At 53.6% G+C, this 25,610-nt stretch overlaps 2 protein-coding genes across 2 annotated transcripts in view; both read left to right on the top strand.

Annotated features, from left to right (window-relative positions):
- Nucleotides 1–15,515, top strand: part of RAB10 (RAB10, member RAS oncogene family) — a 49,909-nt gene extending 34,394 nt beyond the window's left edge. Inside the window, exons 3-6 of the mRNA XM_005232042.4 lie at nucleotides 4,031–4,169; nucleotides 9,623–9,712; nucleotides 10,232–10,333; nucleotides 12,344–15,515. Of these exons, the coding sequence (XP_005232099.2) occupies nucleotides 4,031–4,169; nucleotides 9,623–9,712; nucleotides 10,232–10,333; nucleotides 12,344–12,427 (415 nt within the window). The 3' untranslated portion in view covers nucleotides 12,428–15,515. The remainder of the gene's footprint in view (nucleotides 1–4,030; nucleotides 4,170–9,622; nucleotides 9,713–10,231; nucleotides 10,334–12,343) is intronic.
- A 2,395-nt stretch (nucleotides 15,516–17,910) lies between these two features.
- GAREM2 (GRB2 associated regulator of MAPK1 subtype 2) lies at nucleotides 17,911–25,280 on the top strand. The gene is made up of 6 exons (XM_055809407.1): nucleotides 17,911–18,149; nucleotides 19,589–19,729; nucleotides 21,231–21,361; nucleotides 21,712–22,827; nucleotides 23,536–23,699; nucleotides 23,855–25,280. Exons 1-6 carry the CDS (start codon nucleotides 17,978–17,980, stop codon nucleotides 24,723–24,725), a joined length of 2,595 nt encoding a protein of 864 aa, XP_055665382.1. The 5' UTR covers nucleotides 17,911–17,977; the 3' UTR covers nucleotides 24,726–25,280.
- The last annotated feature ends 330 nt before the right edge of the window (nucleotides 25,281–25,610 follow it).

Raw genomic sequence — 25,610 nt, 5'->3', positions numbered from 1 at the left:
AAGTTTGAACAAAGGAATGGAAAGCCAGGGCAGTAAACAAGCCATGTAGTCTCAGATTGTCTTGTGCTATTTGCTCAGGGTTCATCAGTCACAGGCAGTTTGAAAACCATAACTCATTTCCTCTGTTTGCTTCAGTCAGTTCTCTAATCTTGCATCCATTAAGACTTATCTCTGAATAATGAATGGAGAATCCATTAAGAAGGGGAAAGGGCAAATATAGTACTTGGGGGGGAACAACAAGACTCTAGGTTCTTTGCTTTTTCCCTCCCCATCTTTCTTTTCATCCATTAGCTTCGCTTCAGTTGCCAGAAAAAACAGTGGAGGAGTTAACTAAGCAAGTTAGCTGCAGGCACATAGGACATGACAAGCAATGAGTAACAAGTGTTGCCTGTGCCAAGTTGTGTAAAATCAATCTGAAATCGTACCGTGATGGCTACTGGCCTTGTCAGGAGGACAGAGGTCACAGGTGTGTTATGTCTTGATGGTTTTTGGTGAGGCTTTTCTGACACTGTCCTGCTTGATACGAGCAACTTAGGGGGAAATGACTTAGGTGAGGGTGCTGTCAAGTGGATACAAAACTCATGGGGAAAGAAAACAAGTGATGTGTAACAAGTTCTGTTGAGGTATTTTGCTGGAGTCTGCAAGTCTGCAGGAGTTCATGATAGGCAGTATTTTATTTAATGGTTAAGATAAGGGGATAGAGAGTGTGGTTATTTTATTTGAGCGAAGTGGGAAAAGGTGAAGTTGCAGAGTATAAATTGTATAGAAACTGGATTGCAATTCAGATTGCTTTTGACTAGTTGGAGAAATGTCATTGAAAAAAAGTCCTGTGAAATTCAGTAAAGACAAATGCAGAGCTGCCAAGTTCAGTGTGTGTAATCAGTTACCCAAATGTCAGAAAAATCTTCTGCATCGTGAAGAAGGGGAGTGGGATGCATAAACAGGCATGCCCAACTTGTCTTGAAAATATCGCTATATGAGGCTGGTAAGTCTTCGGCTCAAGTATTCTCCTGTTTTTTGCTTAGACATAGGCAAATTGAAGGGAGTCCAGAGAGAGTGATAGGTGAGGCTGTGTATGTTAGACCTTTGGCCAGTGAGTAAGGTCTAAAGAACTTGGTGGCTTGAGAAAATTCAGGGAAGGTGCAAGAGCTGTGTTTGTGTATGTAATTAAAAAAATGTAGAAGGAAGGGAAATTAACTCCTCCAGTTACCTATGAAAAGACGAGGATTGATGGCCTTAATTTGCACTAAGGAAAATCCAAGTGTGCCATCGGAAGAAACTTCCAAATTGGGCAGAAAGGAAGTGAGAGAGGGAGGTTCAAGCCAGCAATCATCAGAGGTCTCCAGCAGAACATCAGGCACGTTTCAGGAATAGTGTGGGTATCCCTGGGCATTTTACAGCACCAGGGAATGGACTAGATTGCCTCTTAAAGCTACTGCCAGCGAGCCAGACCCCTGCCCAGCATGGCCTCTTAGAAAACCTGTGAAGGAGGTGGTGCTCAGGTTTAGGACCTGCCCCTGTTCCTCCTCCTCTGCTTTTTGCCCTCTTCCTGGCGTTTGTCATCTCCCAGGAGGAGAGAAAAGATCAGGAGCAGTCAGCTTCTCAGACAGCTACTGCGTTGTTACAACAGTGACCTGGGGTCTGACCCAAGTGGGAACCAACTGTAGAGTGTTTCCACTGCATCTCATTACTTTTCCTTCGTGGCATCTTTGTATTTTGAGGCTTTTCATTTACTCCCCATTTGCCAACTGATACTTGGCCAGAAGAGCTGACGTGTGCTTAAACAAATTGATTTGGCAACTACAGTCGGTGTTTGTTGTTTCAACTGTAGGTGACGGGGTGGTGTGGAGAGCTGAGTGTTCGCAGGACTCAGTGCCTGGTGGTGTCTTGTGTTCTGCCAAGGCATTTGCTGTGACCTCACTAACAGTTGAGAGGGAAATGAGTTGAATTAGTTCAACTGCAGTCTCTCATCTTTTCTGAGGTTACAGGTTTGTGAGGAAGGAGATGTGGCTCTGGGTAAGGGGGGAATGCTGTGCCTTTCTGAGGATGGCTAGGGAATGTGTAACCCCAGTTTAGGCCAGTTTAAATTTGAGGACACCTTTGATTCTACCTTGTGGAATCATAGAATGGTTTGGGTTGGAAAGCGTCTCTAATGGCCATCTAGTCCATGGGCAGGGACCCCTCCCCCCAGCCCAGGCTGCCCCCAGCCCCGTCCAGCCTGGCCTTGAGCCCTGCCAGGGATGGGGCACCCACAGCTGCTCTGGGCAGCCTGGGCCAGCGCCTCGCCGCCCGCACAGGGAAGAATTTCTTCCTCATCTCTCATCTACATCTCCCCTCTTTCGGTTTAAAACCATCATCCCTTGTCTTATCACTATGGGCCCTGCTAAAAACTCTGTCCCTGTCTCTCTTGTAAGCTCCCTTTAAGTATTGAAAGGACACAATAAGGTCTCCCCAGAGCCCTCTCTTCTCCAGGCTGACCAACCCCAACTCAGCCTGTCCTCACAGCAGAGCTGCTTCAGCCTCTCATCATCTTTGTGGCCCTCTGGACCTGCTCCAGCAGCTCCATGTGCTTCTTATGTGAATAGTGTCATTGAAAACTGTCTGTAAATCTGTTAGGTTTATGCCCTCTGAAAGACACTGTAGAATATGCAGTTAGCTCCTAAGTCTCAACTTGATGGCGTGCAGGTTGGTTTAACCAAATCTCATGCATTCCATCAAAGATCTCAGAATGAGATGAGAAAATACTGTCATTAATCTTGCATGATCAATTTTCAGCATATCATGTATAGAAAACAGCAATTTAATGTTTACAGTAAGTCACCTAGATTTATTTTTCATTTGCTTTGATCTTAAAGTTCAAGAACATACATCTGTAAGATGAAGATAAAGCTTTATAAAACTGATCTGAAAACAAAAATTAACCTTTGTGAAGTCTGAATTCCAGAAGATGTTGGATTTATCATCTTCATGGCTGCTCAGCAGCTGCTGAAATGGAGGGGGATCTCCTTGGGTATCGTGGGGGTGTTGCCTGGATAGTTGAGACAGGTCACTGCTGGTTGCAGTTCCAGAGTGTTGACAGTGGCACTGCTAAACATTAACATGCAGCGTCTTGGGAACTTCATACAGAAACTTGAGTGCTGAATCGGCAGGGTTTGTGTGATGTTTGATCAGGCTCATGGGCTTTTATGGTATTTAACTTAAACATTGTAGGAGTTTTCAAGTGGCTTCTATTTTTACATTCCTTTGGGAAGAACTGGTCAGTAACGGGAGAGAGTGTCTGGGACAGCAAAGTTTCTGGGGTTGTTGAGACGCTCCTGCTGCTGGAGCTCACAGTCCTGTTGAAGTGTTGGTAGAGCATTTCTTGCACCTGTTTTCATCCTGTCTGCTTCCACTGGGGCTAAGTAGGCTCTGAGATACTTCCCTGAGATAGGAGACTTGCAATAAAATTTTCTCCTTATGGGTGCAACTTTCAAGTTGTCAATAAAAATACAAAGCTTAAAATTAACAAATTTCTACCATAATGTGATACTGGGTTTATTTAATGTGGTAGGATACCAGAAGACCTATTGTACCTTAGCACTTTGCTGTTCAACAGATAGCTTCATCTTCTGCTACCTTAGTTATGTAAAAACCCAGTTAAGCAGTCCAGTCTCAGCTATGACAGAGACAAAAAGACACTGAAATGTGGTGGTGGTGGTGGTTTGTTGTTTTTTTTTTTAAAATCCCTTTAAAAATAAAATCCAGAGGAGAAACTTAAAAACCTGTGTGTCTGTACCCTCAGAAGCCTGGCCTGCTGAAGTTTGCCCTTTTTGTTGTCTGAGTTCAGCTACATCTGGGAGGGAGTGGGCCTTCTTGGAGCTGCTGCTGCTGCACACTCGAGTGTATCTTCCTGCTCTTCGAAAACATTGCACATCCCCCAGTGGTGGTGCAACAGGGCATGCACTGGGCCATGTGCACTTACCTAATAGATATACTGTGCCGGTTTCTTTAGAGCTTGTCTCTGATATGTACTCTTGCCTGTTTTCTGCAGGGACACAGCAGGGCAGGAACGATTTCACACCATCACCACCTCATATTACAGAGGTGCCATGGGGATCATGCTAGTATATGACATCACCAATGCCAAGAGCTTTGAAAACATCAGCAAGTGGCTCAGAAACATAGATGAGGTGAGTAATGTTCATCAAATCCTAGAACTGAGCTGTTTGTTGTGACCCGTAGAGCAGGTGATGAGTCCAACAGAACTCAGCTTCTAGATTGTGCAGAAGCTTCTGCTTCTACCCTGGCAGAAGGCGTATGTAAACACAGGGGTTTGGGTGCCGTTCTTTGGCTGTCTGATACTCTACGTTCCTACCTCAGCTCCCCCTCCAGCAATGGCATGAAAGGTTGCAACACTACACAGGAGCTAGGGGTGTCCTAAAATGTCAAATTCATATATGAGCAAACTTTGTTTCTATGTTGGAGAATACTTAGAGGTTAAGGAGTCCATCTTCTGGTAACTGGGAGTTGCAGTTTTCAGGAGGAGCTGCCGTCACAGGGTGGTGTGCAGAGGAGCAACACAAGCCATAAGCTGCAAGAGTAGCTATAGAATACGTCACTTCTAATACTAACCTTTTTTATGAGGATGACTATGTAAATCCTCAAAGGTAATTAAATACGATCACCTCCACTCCCTCAAAATCGATGTCATGAAATATTTGTGAGTCTGTCATGGCTGTTGCAGGTAGTGTGGCAAACTGCTGTTGTTGAATGTTAGCAAACTACTCAAACCTTGCGTAGCTGATTTTTGTCCCTGTTAAGAGTACCGCCAAACAAGGAGGCTGGTAAAATTTCATGCAAGGTCAGGTGAAGCAGAAGAAACTGATAAGGAAGCATTCAGTGCCTGGATCCCAAAGAGTTCATTCTCCAGGAGTTCTGGGATATTGGAGAGCAGCACAGCTGTCAGTTCTTGCTTTTGTCATGCTGTTTCAAAAGGGAATAAATGTTTGGGTTTTACAGCTTCATTATTTTCCTAGCAAGCATGAAGACGGGCCTGTGGAGCTGTGTGTCAGCAGATGGGTGCTGCCAGGCAATGGTAGTCAAAGCATTGAGGCTGGTGAAAGGTTCTTGGAACAAAAAATGGGATATTGGGACTTTAATTTCCTAGCATGAGAAATGGGTAACTGCTGATGAAGGAAAGGTCTGTGTTTTGTGGGTACAGAAGGCGGTACAGGGGGAGTAAGGCAGCACAGGAAGAGACTCAGCAAGGAGCTGAATGTAAACTTGAAACTTAAGGTCTTTAGATTCTGAAGTTGCTTTGTTTCAGGAATTCTGAAGTTAAGTAATGGATGTCATTCATATCACTGTATCTGAGAAGTGAGTGTTTTTGCTGACCTGGTGTTTTTAAGTCTGTGTCACACAAACCTCTGCAGCTGATTTCAGGTGCATTGTGAAGGCTGCCTGGTTACTGCAGTTTTATAAGGGATGTTTGACACCTTAGGAAGCTTTTTTTTTATTATGGAAGCAGCTCACTAATGGAGTTTGTTTGCAGAAATGATGGGTGCAGTCTTCCACTAGTGTTCTGGATGCACTATTGAAGCTTCTGGCTAAAATGGTTGGCAGGTGTTACCCACTCACATACAGAATTATTGCAAGTGATAGTTGTGAATAAAGTAACTTAAGGCAGTATAACCAGGGATATTCTCTCAAGGAGAATTTTCAACAAGCAGGCTGCTTTTCTGAATTATGCTGTGGAGGAGGCTCTTCTGCAGGATACTTAAGCCTTGATTTAGAAATAGCCACGAAACCTAGAGATGTTACACCTTCATCCGTGTTAAATACTCAATTATTTGAAGTTCACTCATTCAGAAGAGGTGGGCTATGCTAGTCACTTTTGCTTTGGGCTAGTAGAAATTAATTTAATTGCTCAAGTGCAGAGTTTTGTATGCTAGGGTGGAAAGAAGAGCTAGGTATTTAAAAGAAGCCTGTTGCTGTGTAAACAGTTTCATGTGTGTGCATGAAAAGTTAGCATTTTCAGAATCTCATTCTACGTGGTATCTTAATCTACCTTTTGCCACCTGGTTGCTCTTCTTACTTGTGACCTGAAGGAAAAAAAACTGTGGATGGTTCTCCTGAGGAATGTGAGATGGGTTATAAATGTAAGCAGGAGTGCTGAGTACATGGATCTCTTGCCCTCTGTAGTTCTGTTAGTAATCACAGAATGGGTTGGGTGGGAAGGCACCTTAAAGACCATCCAGTTCCCAACCACCACCACAGGCAGGGCCCCCTCCCACCAGCCCAGGGAGCCCAGGCTGCCCCCAGCCCCGTCCAGCCTGGCCTTGAGCCCTGCCAGGGATGGGGCACCCACAGCTGCTCTGGGCAGCCTGGGCCAGCGCCTCGCCGCCCTCACAGGGAAGAATTTCTGCCTCATCTCTCATCTCCATCTCCCCTCTCTCATGTAAAGCCATTCCCCCGTGTGCCATCGCCACCTGCCCTTGCCCAAAGCCCCTCCCCAGCTTTCTTGCCGGCCCCTTTAGGCACTGGCAGGTGCTCTAAGGTCTCCCCACAGCCTTCTCCTCCCCAGGCTGAGCCACCCCAGCTCTCTCAGGCTGTCTCACTAGGAGACGTGCTCCAGCCTTCTCATCATCTCCATGGCCTCCTCTGGACTCGCTCCAGCAGGTCCATGTTCTTATGTTGGGGACCCCAGAGCCAGATGCAGTGTTGCAGGGCAGTCTTACTGGAGTGGAGCAGAGGGGCAGAGCCCCCTCCCCTGACCTGCTGGCCATGCTGCTCTGGATGCAGCTCAGGGCTCAGTTGGCTTTCTAGGCTGCAAGCGCACATTGCCTGGCCATGTTAAATTTCTCATCAACCAGCATGCCCAAGTCCTCCTCCCCAGGGCTGCTCTCAGTCCATTCTCTGCCCAGCCTGTGTTTGTGCTTGGGATTGCCCAGACCCAGTTGCAGGACCCTGCACTTGGCCTTGTTGAACTTCATGTGGTTTGCACAGGCCCGCCTCTCGATCCTGTCAGGGTCCCTCTGGACAGCATCCCTTCCCCCCAGCATGTCAGCTGCACCACACAGCTCGGTGGTGTTGCCAAACTTGCCAAGGGGGTGCTCAGTCCCACTGTCCGTGTTACCAACAAAGATGTTGAACAGTGCTGGTCCCAATACGGACCCCTGAGGAACATCACTTGTCACTGGTCTCTACTTGAACATTGAGCCACTGACCGCAACTCTCTGACTGCGACCCCCCAGCCAATTCCTTATCCACAGAGTGGTCCATCCATCAAATCCATGTCTCTCCAGCGCAGAGACAAGGATGTGTGTGGGACAGCATCCTATGCTTTGTGCAAGTCCAGGTGGATGATGTCTGTTACTATTCCCTCATCCACCAATGCTGTAACCCTGTTGTAGAAAGCCACCAAATTTGTCAGGCACAATTTGGCCTCAGTTGAAGCCATGTTGTCTGTCACCAATCACCTCCTTATTTTCAATGTGCCTTAGCACAGAAAAAAAGGAAGAAGGGGAAGAGGAGCTCCAGAAAACTGGTTAATATTCAAGGATCACCTCCTCCAAGCTCAGAAGTAATGCATCCCAACTAAGAGGAAGTCGGGCACATCTGCAGGGAGGCCTGCACGGATGAACAAGTTGCTCCTGGACAAACTCAAACACAGAAAGGAAGCCTACAGAGGGTGGAGGCAAGGACAGGTAGCCTGGGAGGAATACTAAGAAGTGTTCCAAGCAGCCAGGGGTCAGGTTAGGAAAGCTAAAGCTGATAGGGTTGAATCTAGCCAGGGGCATCAAGGGCAGCAAGAAGAGCTTCTGTAGGTATGTTTGTGAGTAATGGAAGACTAGGGAAAATGTGGGGCTTCTCCAGAAGGAAACGGGGAAACCTGGTGACGCAGGATATGGAGGAGGCTGTGGTATTCAACAACTTTTTGGCCTCTGTCTTCACCAGCGAGTGCTGCAGCCACACTGCCCAAGTTACAGAAGCAAAGGCAGGGGATGGGAAAATGAACTGCCCGCTGTAGGAGGTCGGATCTGAGGCAGTCTAAGAAACCTGAAGGTGCAGAAGTCTGTGGGACCTGATGAGCCGCATCTGCAGGTCCTGAGGGAACTGGTGGATGTGGTGGCTGAGCCACTGTCAGTTGTATTTGAGAAGTCGTGGCAGTCCAGTGAAGTTCCCATGGACCAGGAAAGGGGAAACATAGCCCCCATTTTAAAAAAGGGGGGGGAAAAAGGAAGACCTGGGAAATTACAGGCTGGTCAATCTCGCCTCTCTGCCTGGCAAGATCATGGAGCAGATCCTCCTGGAAACTCTGCTTACGTTAATAACTCATTTCACGTTCCTCAGGAGAATCACTCCTAGGTTTTTTAATGCTACTGTAAAGTAGTATTAAGACTGCTGGAGCGAAAGTAAATTCAGATTAGACTTTCCAAGAAGCTTCTCATGGCAGGTCTCAAAGTACTTCAGTTATCCACTTAAGTGATGCTTTGTGCTGCGGCTGCTGGAACTTTTCTGCTAGTCTGGTGGATATCTTTGGCATATTCTTCCCTTACCATGACGGATATTGGCAGTACTTCAGTAACTGAACAGCCAAGGTATTTTTGCTCATTCAGCATTCCTTGAGAAAGCATTGGCGCTTGCTTTTGTCTTACAAAAGTGATTCCCAGTGTACATGGCCCTGCTCTTCTTTGGATCCTGAGCCTTAGCCTGGTGCTTGCTTCAGTTTTCCTTTTGCGATGTCCTGGTTTACAGTCTGTGCTTGGTATACAGTTTGCATTCCATTTCACTGCGTGAGGTTTCTCAACTTCTATGCGAAGTGCTAAAGCACAAAGCCGACATGTGGTCTTGGCATGATGATTGCAGCGTCGGAGGAACAGCATGATGCTAGAGCTGTAATTTCCTTTTGTTAGTTAACTTGGTAACTCCTCTAAAAAAAAATTACAGGCAAAAGGGGTTTTTTACTAACTTACCGGTTATTTGGCTTTGTGGTGGCTGAGGGCATAGTTGAAATTGTTACGGGGACTTACCTGTCTATACTAAAACTATACAAAGGACCCTTTAAACACCAAACAAGTAGTAGTGTCAGCTGGAGCCACTCAGTGCATAAAGCCTGATTGTTGGCAGCTTTAGACATGGGATGGTTCTTGTGCTGCAATGTTTTGTAGCATCATTTCTGTAATATGCTTGTCTAGCACACATAAAACCTGGCACCTCTAAGTGCCAGGCAGGGAGTTCAGTCTTTTCCCACGTCGCTGAATGCAAACTAAGGAAGATTTGGTAGACTAGCTTCATTAACTAGAAGGATCTAGGTTGCAGTACGGCAATTTCTGGGAAAGGAAGACTTCACACTTAAACTACAGAAATAAAAAGGAAGGAGGGAGATAACTGGCATTGAGATGGTGATAGAGCTGTGTCAAACCTGTAGGTGTTGTCTCATTCCACTTGCAGGTTATATGAGCATTTTAGTCTAAATGCACTGTCTGAAGAGTAACGGTCTTTGTTACAACTCAGGAAAGCACAGGACACCAAGACCTGTAAATGTTAGCCTGGACTTCAAACAACCTGGAAATACAAAAGTGAAGTAGATATTTACTGCTTGTGGTAGAGATGTGTCAGCCTGTCTCTTGTCTCATTTTAGCATGCCAATGAGGATGTGGAGAGGATGCTGTTAGGAAACAAGTGTGACATGGAAGATAAAAGAGTTGTCTCTAAAGCGAAAGGTGAACAGGTAAGCATCGGACAAAATCTTGCTTATCAAAGTAAGCGAATCAGTGCCACGACTTCCCACCATCTCCAGGTGGTTAAGATGCCACAGCGGGATGTGCCAGAGAGCAAACCAGGTGGCTGGATTTGCTAGTGGTTTGTAAGTCTGGGGAATGTTTTTGCAGAAGCTGCATTGCAGACAACTTCCATGAGTGGAATGAGTTCAGCTGCAGTTTTCTGCTTTTTGATAACTAAAAATCTTCAGGCATCCTTTGTTAAGTTACCACACAAGCCCGTCACATGGGAAGTATCTGTCATCTTATGTTCAGACACTGACTTGTGATTTAATACATTTTAATTGCTGTTCCTAAATTGTTAAGTTCCGAATCTTTTTTTGTGACACTTTGCCTAGCTAGTCCTTCTGATGCCTGCTGTGGCTGAAAGAATATTACGTGTTTATAAATGCTGCTAGTCCTGAATAAAAGCAGCACAAACTGAATAACTGTGCAGTAACACTAACAGTCGTCTTTCTTTTTTGGTTTAGATTGCTAGGGAGCATGGTATTAGGTTTTTCGAAACTAGTGCAAAAGCAAATATAAACATTGAGAAGGCATTCCTCACATTAGCAGAAGACATTCTTCGAAAGGTATGTTCTTACAGGATTTGCCTGGGAAGAAAAAAAAAAAAAATCCTAACATTTCAGCTCCTATTTCTTCTGTTGTTTACCTGAATTGTTGCAGCGTTTGCCTTTGGCATGCTAAGACAAATGAGTCCCTGAAGGAACTTTAGATGCACAATATTCTAAGCTTCTATAGCTTGTTTGATCTTTCATTATTGTACTATCTAGAGGGAGTTGTGTACATCAAAGAGCCAAGGAACTAAAATTCCTGGGGGTTTTGGCCCTTAAACTCATGGCTGTCATACATGTGCTTTGAGATAAAACATATCAGTTGGCATGGGAGAGAAATGCCCTTTCCCTGCCACCATCTCCATCAATACACAAGGTTTGACTAAAAACTCTTCAGTACCTGTTGGGAAAAGTTTAGGTGTGATTGACAGAACAGAGGGACGAGTTCTGTCACTTCCCTGTTTCCAATGATTAGCCTCCTGACCCTCTGCATCTTGTTGGAGGTTTTATTGGATGGTTATATTGCAACTAAAAGAAGTTCATCCCGGTGGTTGGCTCCCCTTCCTGAAACATACAGCATACCGTGAAGCTGGTTGTCCTCTCTGTGGCTTGTACCCAAATTTTTGTATGCCCAGAGCTACAGGATACTGCCATATTTGTATCCACGGTACCTTTTGTGAGTAGAAAATGCATCAGCTTCCAATAGCTGCCACCGTTCTGTTGCAGGAATGAGCTGGGCTGCGTATGTGGGTGGCTCCAGGGCTGGTTCCAGTTAATTGATGCACTCCCATAGCCAAGGCCTGAATTTACACAGTAACTCTTGTGCTAGCACGTTCCTGCTCATGGTCAGCTCATGCCTCTCCAGCACTGAAACTCTGTGGAGCTCAAGAGATGTGGGTTGGCCAACTCCCATCGTATGTGCTTTTGCCTCTAAAGGAATGACCCTACGTGGTTTGGGTTTTTTCTGTGCTCCAGCTTAGTAGTAGGGACTGCCCTGTGGTGAGCCTGCCTTCATCACTGCCTTCCACTGCTCGCTGGCACGAATGCCGTTGATAATGTCACCTGAGTTAACTGGTTAGAAACTTAGCGCAAGGTCAAGGGTGAACCTTTTCGCAACCCTTTTAAATATGCGTCTGCTCAACAACGTCTGGTTTGTTTTGTAGTTCTGAGTTGTTCGTAACTGGTTTTTGACAAGCTTTACGTCAGAAACAGGATGCAAACCCCTGGCCTTGGTAAACAGGAGGTCAGGCTAGAAACCCTTACTGCCCCTTCGACCTTTAAATTTTTATTTTGGGCCTCAGTGTATTTATCCAAAGAATGAGGGTGGGGGTTTGCTTTTGCAAGGCTGTGACAAAGAGAATAAGGAAATGAATGTAGAGACTAAACTGCAGTATTCTCATGAATGTTTAGGTTATCTTCCAAACAGCTGACAAGTAGATGTTAGCATCTGATCGAAACCACTTGCCTTTGATTTTTGCTTTGGTCTAACCAAGTTTACATCCCATGACGCAGATGAGCCTGTTTTGTGCACTGCCTCGGAAACTGGTGTTCTGGTTAACTGGAAGGCAGATGCCTTTGAACAACCCCTCTTTATCCATGAATTACTCTGTGGTTTTTTAAGGTCATTAGTTCACGTAATTTAACTTCAACTTGTGTTGGTTGTACACTGTGATTTACTTACCCACCAAAGTCCAAGTGTCAGTTCTAAGAGCAGAATCTAGAAATAGTTTTAGTTTGGGAGTTCAAAAGGTTTGGGTTTTGGTTGAGGTTTCTTTTTCGGCTTTGCAGTTGTTTATTTAAAGCAAAACAAACAATAAAACCCTTTAAATTGGTTTTGCATACTTTTTGCTGGAGCGGGAAGCAGGATTCCCTACGTTTCTATGCAGCTCTCTGTCTGTAGTTTATTCATAATATTATTTGGTGATGTAAGTCTTTTTGTAAGTCGCTGTCTCTGTCTCTTCAGCTCTGAATAATTCATTTCAGAGTATCTCAGGAGCTATCTAACTCTTTTTACTTGTTTCATTACAGACCCCTGTAAAAGAGCCCAACAGTGAAAATGTAGATATCAGCAGTGGAGGTGGGGTGACAGGCTGGAAGAGCAAGTGTTGCTGAACGTTCTCCTATATCACCAATCGCCATCCACCGCCCCTTTTTTCTCGCTGCAAAACAAACCACTCTGCCCGTTTTTTAACCTTAAACCAATGTTTTGTTCCTCATCTTAACAAGCTCCTGTCTCCCTTTGGTTTTCTGTTTAGGACAGCTTGCATACTCTAATTTTCTCAACAACGTGTATAGGAAAATCATCTCCATGACTTCATTTTTTAATGTACCTGCTCAACTTACCACTATGTTTTGGTTGTATTATAGTCCCGTTCCTCCTGACATTAAAACATAGAGCAATCATATTCAACTCTATTCTGCAAATTGTATAAGAATAAAAGTTAGAATTAACAATTTATTTTGTACAACAGTGGAATTTTCTGTCATGGATAATGTGCTTGAGTCACCATATTCTCTAGATGCATCAGCAAAAGAGCCAGGAAAACACTCATTTTCGCCTTCAGTCTGTGAATGGGGTTTATTTTGTCCTGTGCCTTACGTGGAAAGGAACTTTTGTTTTCACTTCTTTTCTTTTCTTCTGGTGGAAGCATGTGCAGGAGACATACCATCCATACTTGACCATTTTAAAATACTGAACTCTTTTGTGATTGCTTTCTGTAATTGTTGGTGTAATGCATCGAGGACAAAGGGTGGTGCAAAAAAAAAAAAAATACATTTAATCTGCTGTGTCTCCTTTTTGGTGATCTAGCCATTCAGAACTGTTCCTGCTGCCATGTTTTGTTTTGTTGGTTTTTTTTTTCCTCACTTGCAGCTCTTTCCTTTTGCCTGCATGCTGCTTTTATTTGCATTTCTTCATGGTGTGATGTGTTAATTAAAAGGATGGCAACGTGGTATGTTTGCCAAAAATTTAATACAAAGCACTGATTTAGCTTTCAAGGTAAAAATGTTGACGATACCTACTAATTTCCCTCTAGCCAATGTCAGTTCACTAGTATATCTTCTCTCTCCTCCTGCATAGCCGTTGGGTTTTATGATATGGAAGAGTTATTTGCATGCACTAGTTTTCTATGGAGGGTGATGTGGTTGTCTACTTTATGTGTATGAATATAACATTTAATTCCCAAACTGACAGCAGTTAACATGAACTTCCATGTTCTCTCTTACTGTTAGCCGCTCCAACAAGTGTTTGGTAGCCTAGCAAGAGGCTGAGTGAAACTAGATCTTAAGGGAAAAAACCAGTAAAAAAAAAAAAAAAAAAAAAAGTAAAAAAAGAAGTTGGCAGTTTAATTTATTACCTCCCTGAAAACTTTCTGTTTTCCAGTGTTAAAAGCTGAGTCATTGGTACTTGGGTCAGTCTCGCTCTCAATCCCGTACTGTGGGAACGCGGTGGGTGATCCCAGCAGGGCTGCCGAGCCCCCCTGGGATTAACTTGCTTTTCCAGCTTGCCTGTTTGCTTTGCCCTGGCCAGGCTCTGGTGTCACCGATGGCGTGGCTTCGTCATTTCTGAAAGGAAGGGGGTTAAGGACTGCCAGTATGACTGACTGCTCCTGCCGAACCGGGCGTTCAGTCTGCAGGAGCGTTTGTACGTTCACTTGCCTTGCATTTAAAATACTATGTAGGAGAGATGCTCCAGCCAGGGACAAAACGATACTTTAAATAGGCGCTTCTTCTTCCCCAAGCCTCCCATTCTCCTTTAAAGTTGGACAAGCTTGTGCGTTGCTGTTGTCCACTTGGGGTTTGGACTGTCTCCAGTAAATAATTAAAGTAGTAGTAAATAACGCTGATTTAATTTTAATGAAATGGCGCTGTTTTAACATTGAACTTCTAGTTTTGAACGGCTTCCCGTGTAGTAACTTGACCGAGGTGTCTCCCTTTTTCTCTGTATTTTGGCATTTTTGTCTCCATGTGTGTTAACCCTTCCCAGTCGAGTGGCTGTTGGGGTCGAGCAGGTTGCTGGGTCTGGTGGATAAATCGGCACCGTTGCTTTCCTCATGGCCTGCGCCTGCCAGTCAGCATTGTAAATAGAGTACGGCTACCTTTTGGTTAAATCTGCACTTTCTAACATTATCAAAAAGGGAAAAATGGAGAATTATACATCAAGGGGGTTTTGGTTTTGGGGATTTTTTTTTTTGTTTATAATCCTTGTTTTAAACATGAGCTTTTTATTTGCTTCCAGGGGCTTGGCTCCCTCTGTGTAAATCCCTCGGGATCCTCTGTAGATGCTGTGTTCGTTGCAAGCCAACAGGTAGAGAACAGGCCACTCGCTGGTAACTACTAGCTACCACCTCCGTTTCGTATTCTCCCTACCAAGTTAATAAACTGAAATATTTGTAGATGGTCTACTTCTGTTCATATAAAAACCATGAATTTTAACCACGTGGCTTGGCTTTGTTTTGTGTTGTGGAGTGCAAGGCCCAGCCAAGGAGGAGTGAGCAACAAGAGTTGATACAAATGCTAAAAGAAAAAAAAAAAAATGTTGGAGGAATTTGCAGTAACTTTCATTTCTGCTGGTATCTAAACTTCCTGCTAGCTAGCAAACTAACTGCTTGTGAAACCTCTCCTTTGGAAGACACCCCCTTCCCCAGCCCCCTGTGTGGAATAAAGCCTAAGGCCAGCCTAGAAAAGGAAGTGAAAGCGGCTTTCCCCCTGCTCGCCACGCTGCTGCTGGGCTTTGCCCGGCTTTAGCCCACCTGGCCGGCGGAGGAAGACTCGGCACTACCTTTTTGTCATGGCAAAAACAAAAAGAAACCTAAAACCAAAACCCAACCAAAACGTAACTTGATTAAATTGGTCATGATAAACTAAAACCCGAGGCTGAATCTATCCTATCCTACAGCTGTGTTAACCGCTTTCTGTTTCGTGCTGCCCCAGGGAGCTGCTGGTGCTGTGGTGGGGCAGGGGTAAAAGCGGCGCTTCATGCTCTCGGACTCGGATGGTGGAAAACAAGAATCAACTTAAGGTCTAGGATTAATTCCCATGCCTACAATTTTTTACTTAATCTTTTAATATTTTTGCTACTCCACTCTGGCTTTTTATTTAAAACACATTCTTTTGTACCACTTACTGTATCAAATTGTATAAAAGATCACTGTCCCATTCTTGGTCATACCAAGAGCAAATAAAAGCTTTTATAAACTTGCATTGGTTACTTCCTGGGCCCTGTTAAACCCCCTCTCACCCAGCCTGGGCCAGGGTGCGGGTGGCTTTTGGCCACCCCTCGGAGGCGGTGGTTGCTGGGGCTGGGATGAGGTGCTTCCCCCCTGCCCCCGGCACCAAGGCTTTGTGCCGCAGAAAAGCTTTGCAGCCGGGCTCTGGCTGCTTGGATGTACTAATAAAACCTGGAAAGCGTGAGGTGGTCCCCGCTTCTGAGGAATTTTGTGGCTGGGAGTAGAGCTGTGACTTTCAGTCTTCCACAGGGAAGCTTCAGGCTCTTCTTTCTGGAGAGTGGGATGGTGCCAAGTGCAGCTGCACCTGCCTGGTGCTGACGCGGGGTTCACCTGGCCCTTGGGTGCGTGGCTGCAGCCCCCTGGCTCCTTGGAGAGCAGCTCGGCAAATGCATTTAAGGAAAGCAGCCGCTGCAGCCTTCCCCTCTGCGGGCCCGGTGGGTATGCTGGGCACACACCGGGCACACACCGGGCACACGCCAGGCTCGGGTGGGTTTTCCAACTCTGGGGGATCCCCCGCCACCATGCCACGCACCCAGTGGCGATGTCTGAGTTGATCCTCCCTGCCAAGGAGGATGCCTTTGCCCTCGCCCATCCTCTCTCGGGTGCCCCAGTGTCCCCTGCAGCCTTTGGGCATGCCTGGGTTGGGGATGTCGCCTGTCCCCGAGGTGCGGGGTGGTTGGGGTAGCGGTAACCAGGAGAGGGGGGATCTGTGCTGCTGTTGGCAATAAAGCCACTGACCGGGCTGCCAGTGTGTTGCGGCTCCCAGCAGCCGTGGGTCTCGTCGCAGGTGGATGGGGCTGTGGGGAGCAGCTCCACGACCCTGAATCCTCTCCGTCCCCAGGGATGTGGTGGTGTTTGGCACTGGGATGGGCTGATCCCTGGCCGAGCCGCCTGGGCTCGGGGTGGCTGCTGCTGTGGCTAGGGGCTGCGGCCTCGAACGCCGCGCCGGGCCTGGGGCTCATGGCCTGGCAGCCTGCACAGCCGTCACCGCTGCAGTGCTGTTTGGGCCTGGGGTCCCGGCGGGCTTGGGGCTCGGGGACTTGGCAGCAACTTCCCTCCACGGATGCTGGGGGTCTTGAGGCTTTCCCCACCCTCCTCCTGCTCCATCCCTGTCCCATCCCCATCCCTGCTCCATCCTCATCCCATCCCTGTCCCTGCTCCATCCTCATCCCTTCTCCTTCCCTGTCCCTGCTCCTTTCCCATCCCTGCTCCTTTCCCATCCTTGCTTATTTTGGCAAGGGTTTTCTGTCCTGCCACGTTTGGGCTTTGCCCCAGTGAACCCTGCTGCTGCTCCCATCGCACCTTTGGGGGTGTCCCCCCAACCTAACCCACACAAGGACCCCACCCCTGCGCTGAGTCCAGCCCTTGAGGAGGGGTTGAGGGCTCCGGCACCCATGGGGGGGGGCTCCAGCAGCAGCCCCCAGGCTTTGCCTGGGGGTGCTTGGGGGGGGAAAGCAGGGTGGCAGGGCCCAGAACACCGTGGCAGGTCCCCAGGGCTGGGCACTGGCCCCGCTGGCACTTGCTGCTTCCTCTGCTCCTTCCTCCTCCTTGTCCCAGGGTGGTGCCGGGGTGCGGCACCCCCAGCCCTGAGCTCCCCGGGCCGGGTCCCCATCACGAGGCGTGGGGGGACTCCCCGGCCTTGCGTCCCCAGCTCAGGGTGGCTGGGGTTCCCCAGGATGCAAGGCGGCTGCTCGGGGTGGCAGGGATGTCCCTGCCGGGGGGGGGGTTGCTGTGATAGTGATGTTCTTGCTGGGGGGGTCTCTGTGATGGTGATGTCCCTGTGGGGGGGGGTCCCCGCTCCCGGTGCCAGTGCCATCCACGCCTGGCGGCTGTGTGGCAGCGCTGGGGGGTGGGGGGCCATGCTGAGGGATCGGGGTGTAGGGCAGCATGGGGCTCCTCCGCCTGCCGCCCACCCGGGCCCCCTGTACCCCGGCCCCTCAGCCTCCTCCCGCGACTCCAGCCCCGGGGTCTCCCTGGGGAACACCCGGCGGGGTCCCTGCCCGGGACGGGAGGGGGGGGGGCGGCTCCGAGTGTTCCCTCGACCCCTTCCCTGGGCGGCCAAAGGGAGCCGAGCCCGCCCGCTGCCCCGGTGAGACCCCCCCCCGGAGCCGCCCCCATCCCCGGGGAGCAGTCCCCGCCGGAGGGTGCCCGGCCAGGGAGGGGGGGGTCCCGCCGGGGGGATGCCGGGCCAGGAACGGGGGCGGGGGCGCGGCGTCGCCCCCGGGGGGTTGCCCCGCCAAGGCGGGGGGGAGCCCAGTGGTGCCCCCGCCCGCCGCCACCTCCCCGGCCCCGCCGCGGGGGGGGTCCCGCCTGCCGGGGCGGGCGGGCAGGAGGGGCCGGGGGCGGGCGGGGGGCGGCTCCCGGCTGCCCCCGCTCCCCGCCGCCCCCCCGCCCCCGGCCCCGGCCCCGCCGCTGCCCCGGCCCGGCGGCGGCGATGGAGCCCGGCTCGGCCGCCCCCCCCCCGCGGCCCGGGGCCGGCCTGAGCCGCGATGCGATGGAGAAGCTGGCGGCGGGGCTGGCCCGGCTCCGCTGGAGCCCCGCGGCGCTGCCCCTCGATGCGATCGTCAGCCAGTGCCGGCTGCCCACCCTCGTCTGCCTGGGGCAGGGTGAGCGGCCGGGCCGGCGGGGAAGCGGGGCCCCAGGGGCGAAGCACACAAGGGGCGATGGAAGGCTGGAGGGACGAGGAGGAGGAGGGAGGGAGGCTGGAGGGATGGGGAGGAGGAGGGAGGAAGGCTGGAGGGACGAGGAGGAGGTGGGAGGGGAGCTGGAGGGATGGGGAGAAGGAGGGAGGGAGGCAGGGTGGAGAGGTGAGGAGGGAGAGAGGAAGGCTGGAGTGATGGGGAGGAGGAAGGACAGAGAGGTGAGGAGGAGAAAGGCTGGAGGGACGAGGAGGAGAAGGAAGGGAGACTGGAGGATGGAGAGGAGGAGGGATGGAGGAGGCTGGAGGGATGAGGAGGAGGGAGAGAGGCTGGGGTGATGGGGAGGAGGGAGGACGGAGAGGTGAAGAGGAGGGAGGAAGGCTGGAGGGACGAGGAGGAGGAGGAAGGGAGGCTGGAGTGACGGCAGAAGAGGAGGAAGGATAGGGGGAGAGGTGGAGGACAGAGGGTTGAGGAGGGAGGGAGGAAGGCTGGAGAGGTGAGGAGGAAGAGAGAGGAAGGCTGGAGGGATGGAAAGGAGGGAGAGAAGAAGGGGGAAGGATGGATGCTGGAGGAACGAGGAGGAGGGAGACACGGGAAGACTGGAGGAGTGAGGAGGATGAGGAGAAAGGAGAGAAGGCTGTAGGGGTGAAGAGAAGGAGGGAGGAAGGCTGGGGTGATGAGGAGGAGGGAGGAAGGCTGGAAGGCCAGGTGAGACATGGCTGAGCTGCTGGCCCAGGTCAGGGCTGCTGCTGTTGGGCCTCTTCTCCTGGGGTGCCGGGGGGGGTGGGGCAGGGGCTGCCTGGCACCCAGATCCCTGGTCCAGCACCCGTGGGTGTCAGTGGAGGGGGGGTGGGGAGCTGCCAGGCTGCCCCCAGCCCCCCAGACATGGGGCTGGGCCCTGGTTACCCTTTTGGGGTGACAGTGGAGGCGGCAGCACCAGGCTGGCAGGGGCTCCGAGCCACGATGTCTCCCAGCCACCGTCCCGGGGACACCGCTGGGCTGAGGGGGGGGGCCCCTGGCTGCGACCTCCATGCACAGGCCGCGGGGGGCAGCGGGGTGCACCGGCTGGGTGGGAGGAGGAGGAGGAGGAGGAGGAGGAAGGGTGCGCAGGGTCACCCCGGCACGGCCGGGCAGGATCGGTCACTCCGGAGCAGGGGGGTGCTGGGGCCGTGCTGGCGGTGGGTGCCGGGGGGGCGCAGCGGTGGGGGGTGGGGGGCCCTGTGCCGGCCTGGGCTCAATACACTTGTTGTTTGCGGAGGCTGCAGCTTTTCAGGGGGGACAAAGAAATTGTTTCCTGGGCAACTGGCGGCTCTTGGCAGCGGCACCTGCTCATCCCTCGGGCTGGCTCGGGGTGCTCCGGGGAGAGCGGGGGTCCAGGGGGTGGTGACAGCCCTGTCCCCCGGCAGGCGAGCGCGTGGAGGGGGTGAGCGCCCAGGACGTGCTGCTGGTCCACTCCTGCCGGCAGTGGACGACGGTGACGGCTCACAGCCTGGAGGAAGGACACTACGTCATCGGCCCCAAAATCGACATCCCGCTCCAGTACCCAGGTGGGGGTGGCCGGAGCGTGAGGCCAAGGGTGGTACTATCCCCAGGGTTGGGGGGACCAGAGCTGGGACTTCCCCCTCCGGCAGCTTGACTGGGGCTGCTCCAGTATGGTCCAGTCTAGGGGAGGAGATGCTCTGTTTTGGGGGCTGCTCTGTGCCAGCGTCCGGCCCAAAGCTGGGGAGCTGCAGAAGGGGGCTGGCAGGGATGGGGTGGTGATAAAGGTGGGATGGGGACAGGGACTGGGATGGGATGAGGAAGGGGAAGGCAAGGGATGGTGACAGGGAGAGGGCTGAGGATGCAATGGTGATGGAGGTGAGGATGGGGATGGAGGTAGGGGTGGGGATGGGACAGGGGTGGGATGGGGACAGGGAGAGGGATGAGGATGGGATGGGGATGTGGTGGGACTGGGATAGGGATGGAGACAGGATGGGGCTGGAGGTCGGGATGGGGATGGGAACAGGGTTAGGGCTGGCGATGCAGGCAAAGGTGCTGAGATGCCGGCAGCCACCGTAGCAAGAGCCTTAATGACCACTCTAAGTGCTCACCATGTCGGTAATGAGTCCTGCTAATAAATAAATAATGGGAAATGGAGCGGGGGAGGGGTTAATCGCCCATCCCAAGGGGGAGGTCGAGGCAAGGAGGGGAGGGTCTGACTGTGTTAACTGGCTTTGGGGGGCTTGGCCATGCCTGAGCTGGCTGCCCTGGTATGTGGGGCTGCTCCCAGCTCAGGCACCATGGCTCCTGCCTCAACTGTCACCTTGTCCTCGATGCCACAGCCAGGGCTGCCACCCTGCCCAGTGAGGGGCAGCCGTGGCCCCAGCACTGCTCGGCGTGGGGCTGGCAGCAGCTACGCTGGCTGGCGCGGGCGCATCGGGGGATTAATATTCCCCTCAGGTCTGTCCCTGCCGAGCGATGCCAGTGGCGGCAGTTTTGCTGCCGGCTGCAGCCCCCCCCTCAGCTCCCCACTCCCGCCTTCGTCTCTGCTGCCATCCCTGCGGCTGAGCCTCGGTCCCCTCCCCGGTGGCTCTCCCACCCGAGGTGTGGGGCAGAGCGGGGGTCACAGGGCTCTGGAGAGGCCCCGGGTTTCGGGGGGCAATGGGGACTCCTTGACATTTTGGCCGCTCCACTGGCCCTGCTCCAGGCGGCGTCCTCCATCCATGAGGCGTTTCTGCGGCTGCTTTGCAGTGGTCCCCACAGCTCCAGGGGCTGCTGGAGTGGCATTGCTGAGACCCCCCGTGTGTGTTGTCCCACCCAAAAGCCCCCTGATGTGGTGTGTGTGGGGTGCAGGTATGGGAGATGCTCTGGTGTCCCCTCGCAGCACTTGGACATGCTGGGTGAAGCCCACAGAAATATCCCCCAAAAACATGATGGGGGACCCCAGGGTGTCCGCCCCTCCCCCCCCCCCTCCCCCCCCCCTCCCTGCCGAAGGTCCATGCTGGCTCCCCTGGGGCCAGGTGCTGGAGATGGGCTACTCACCACCATGAGTTTGGTTGTTCCACACAGGGAAGTTCAAGCTGCTGGACCAGGACCGGGACATCCGTGAGCCCGTGCAGTATTTCAACAGCGTGGAGGAGGTGGCCAGCATCTTCCCAGACCGTGTCTTCGTCATGGAGGCCATCACCTTCAGCGTGAAGGTCCAAATGGGGACAGCCAGGGGTACTGGTAGGGTGAGGGAATGGTCATGGGATCTCAGGGGACAGTGGTGGGACAGCAGGTAAGTGTCAGGGAGTGGTGGTGAGGCAACAGTAGAGTGTGGTGGGACATCAGGAGGGGACAGTGGTGGGACATCAGGAGCTGGTGGTGGGGCATCAGGAGAGCACAGTGGTGGGACAGCCAGTGGTAGGGCATCAAGGGTTGGTGGTGGGACAAAAGGAGATGGTGGTGGGACTTCAGGGGATGGTGGCAGGGCATCAGGCAATGGTAGTGGGACATCAGGAGACAGTGCCAGGGCAGTGGGTCCCATGGTGGGGCTGTCCTGGGGCAGGTGGTGTCAGGGGAGTTCAGCGAGGACAGCGAGGTGTACAACTTTACGCTGAACGCGGGGGACGAGCTGACACTGATGGGCCAAGCGGAGATCCTCTGTGCCAAGACGGTGAAGGAGAAGTCACGCTTCAACACCATCCTGCGGAAGCTGGGCAAGGCAGCGCCGGCGGCGGGGGCCAGGCAGGTGAAGGGCAAGATGCCCTGCCTGATCTGCATGAACCACCGCACCAACGAGAGCCTCAGCCTGCCCTTCCAGTGCAAGGGCCGCTTCAGCACCCGCAGCCCCCTCGAGCTGCGGCTGCAGGAGGGTGAGCACACCATCCGCAGCATCATCGAGAAGGTGCGGTTGCCTGTCAACGTGGCCGTGCCCAGCCGCCCCGCGCGCAACCCTTACGACCTGCACGCCATCCGCGAGGGCCACTGCTACAAGCTGGTCAGCATCATCTCCAAGACTGTGGTTCTCTGCTGCATCCTCCGCCGGGACGAGCTGGTCCCCTTCCATTTCCTCCTGCTGACCGACATGCCCCGTTTCCAGCTGCCCGAGGGGCTGCTTACCGGGGACCCCCAGCTAGAAAAGCTGCTGCGGGACAGTGCTGCATACTGCCACGACCGCTTCAACCCCGACGAGTACTCGAGGGCCGTGCGGGAGGCCAAACCTGACTTTTTGGAGGAGTGCGCCAGCCCCCGGCGCCTGCGGCTCTGCCTACCCGCCTGTGCCCGCGAGGAACTCAGCCAGCCCCTCCAGCGCCTTTCCCTCTGCGCCTGTGGCACAGGGGTCCCCCGGGAGCCCACCGCCCGCTGCCAGGGACCGCGGGGCAGCGGGGGGGGCACCCCACGCCCGCCACTGCCCGATTTCCCTGATCCCGACCGGGAATATATGACGCCCGACTGGGCCGAGCCAGAGTTCAGGACTCAGGAGCCGCTGGAGATTCCCTACGAGGAGCTCTGGAGCAACCCCAGCCCCGAGGGCTGCTGCGAGCTGGGCAGCAGCAATGGCCGGCAGGACCTCGTCTCCTTCGGCCCCATCACCCCACTGGGCTCCCCTCACCGCCCCAGTGTGCCTGGGGACGAGCCCTGCGGGGACACCCCACCTCCTGTGCCACCCAAGTCGGAGGCGGTAAGAGCCGCGGTCCTGTCCCCAGGGATGGGGAATGATGGTGCTGGGGTCCTGCCTGACGCCCTGGCTGGGGGCGATGCACCGAGATAGTGGGTCGGTGAGGCCCGGCACGGCGCCGCCGGCGGCCCTGTGCCGTGGGCAGGGGGTGCACAGCCCGGGGCCGCGCTGTCAGCCCCATGGCACAGCCAGCCTGAGCGTCTTCCCGCGTGCTGCAGGGCTCTGGGCTGCCAGCCCTGTCCCCTGGCTTTTGGGTGAGGGTCCCTCCTCAGCTCTGGTCACACAAATCCTTGGGGCTCCCTGGCACCTTGGGGCACCCCGGGCTCTCCATCACCAGAGGGTAACCAAATCCTCAGGATGCCCTTGTACCGTGGGTCCCTGGCTCCCTAGGGCTCTGCACCACGGGGTACCTGAATGTCTTGGGCTTCCCAGCACCGTGGGGTACCCAAATCCCCTGGGGTCCCCGTGCCATGGGGTACTCAAAATTTCAAGCTCCCTTTCGCCATGGGGTACCCAATTCTGTTGGGCTGCACGCACCATGGGGTATGTGGCTCCCTGGGGCTCCCTGTCGGCACCCAGAGCTTCATGGCTCAACTGGGGCTGGCTGCCCCCGAGTTCCCCATCGCCCCTTCCAGCCGCAGGGTCCTGTGGGCAGATCCCCTGGCACCGGTGACTGGGGGGGGGCCTGATGGCGCTCGCCCCCCGTTCCAGGTGAAGGAGGAGTGCCGGCTGCTGAATGCACCCCCTGTGCCGCCCCGGGGCAGCCGCCCCCCAGCATCCTGCAGCCCCCCGGCACCCCTGCGCTGCCCGAAGCTGGCACCCGCTCCCTCGCCCAGCCCCAGCCTCTCCTACTACTCCTCGGGGCTTCATGATGGGTGAGTGGCTCCGGCACGGCTGGGAACACCAGGGTGCTGCGGTGGGCACGGGGTGGTGGGTTGACACCTTGGGGTGGCATGTCCCTGCAGTGTGGGGCTGGGGAGGGAACACAGCCCTGGGGTGATGGCAATGCTCCCCTTCCTTCCTCTGGCAGGTCAGTCCCGCGGAGCGGCAGCGGCTCACCCTCACCCGACGCCTACTCCTTGTACTGCTACCCCTGCACCTGGGGCGACTGCAAAGCTGGGGAGGCCCCTGGGCGCCCGCTGCCCCCTGCCATACTGCCCCCCGCCACCCAGCCCACCCCTACCTCCTGGTCAGACCCCTGGGCATACGCGGAGGCAGGTGCTGGGGTGGGCAGTGGCTGCTCGACCCCACTGCTGGGGGCCGAGCCCCCCCTGAAGCCCTACCGCAGCTGCCCCCGCCTCAAGCCCCCACACCCCCAAAAGCGCTTTGCCCCCTTCGGGGCGCTCAACCCCTTCGCCGGCCCGGCTGAATGGCCGGAGAGCCCAGAGTGGCCCAAGCCACCTTCGGCCCCCACTGCCCCTTCCTCCTCCTCGCCGGAGCCCTTCGCCCCCACTGAGGAGCCGGGACCCCCTCCTCGCCCACCCAAGGGCTTCGAGGGGGACAGCATTGTCATCCGTGGAGCGGCCCCGCTCTCACCTGCTGTCCTGCGTGGGGCTGAGGGCGGCGTCACCCACGTCTACCTGGCACAGGGTGTCATCGAGGTGCCGCCAGCAGCGCGGGGCGATGGGGGGGCCCCACCAGCTGCCCCCCGTCCCAGCGGGGACAGCTCGCCCTGGCTGCCCCCCGCCGACCTCTCGTCCCTCTCGCTGGAGGAGGTTTCCAAGTGCCTGCGTTTCATCGGCCTCTCTGAGGACGTGGTCAGCTTCTTCGCCCGCGAGCGCATCGACGGCAGCATCTTCGTGCAGCTCAGCGAGGAGATCCTGGCCGACGACTTCCGCCTCACCAAGCTCCAGGTGAAGAAGATCATGCAGTTCATCAAGGGCTGGCGCCCCAAGATCTAGCCACATGCTGGGGATCCCCTGGAGTGTGGGGGTCCCCCAGCCACCCGGACCACAGCTCTGGTTCTCCATGCTCCCATCCCCTGCCCCGGTGCGGCAGTATCCACCAGCTGTGCGTGCAGCTGTGCAAGCTCGCCGGCAGCTTGGCCCTATTGCCCAGCCCTCCCCTCTTTCCATTTTAACACTGGACAGTAATTTTGGCCCAAATGGGCTGGAAAATACTGGAGTTTGCGTTGACTGGTTTAACTTAATCCTTGTGGATTAGTGTAATAAACGTACAGGAGAGAAACAAGCCACAGGAGAAGCCCCTTGTTCAGGGAGGAGGGGGAAGGGGCTGCCGGTGGGGAAGGAGGCTCTGGGGGCCACTCCTGTCCTTGCACACCCTTCCCGCTTCTTGGGAAGAGATGTGTGTGGTGTGAGCGTGTCCCCGCGAGGGGAGATGTTGTGCCTGAAGCTGCTCTGGGCTGCCTGCACCCCAGGGTGATTTTGGGGCTTTAAGGAAGCTCCCCTGCCAGATGGCCATGGCCGAGACCCGTCCTCAGGGCTGCATCCAGCACCCAAAGCACCCCACGCTCTCGGGGCCTGTGGCAAGGTGCCCCACAGACCCCCGCAGCCCACTGCCCTGAGCTTGATGGGGCCACAGCACTGTGAGGGTCTGGGACCAGCTCTCCCCAGTCCCTCGAGGGGGAGCAGGGCTGCCCAGCCGAGGCTCAGACCCTGCAGGCACAGCCCTGCATACAGCAGCCACCCAGGTCCCGCTCCCAGAGCAGGAGGGGCAGGTCCCGGGGGGCTGCTGCATCGCCCCCCCGGCAGGGCTGAAGGCCGGTTTACCAGCTCCACAGGCAGCCCAGCGCCTCCCCCAGCAGAGGCAGGGTAAGATGATGCCTC

The sequence above is a fragment of the Falco peregrinus genome, chromosome 7 (assembly GCF_023634155.1).
Source record: "Falco peregrinus isolate bFalPer1 chromosome 7, bFalPer1.pri, whole genome shotgun sequence".
NCBI lineage: Eukaryota > Metazoa > Chordata > Aves > Falconiformes > Falconidae > Falco > Falco peregrinus.
Note: the sequence above shows the minus strand (reverse complement) of the source record. Positions and strands in the feature narration are given on the sequence as shown.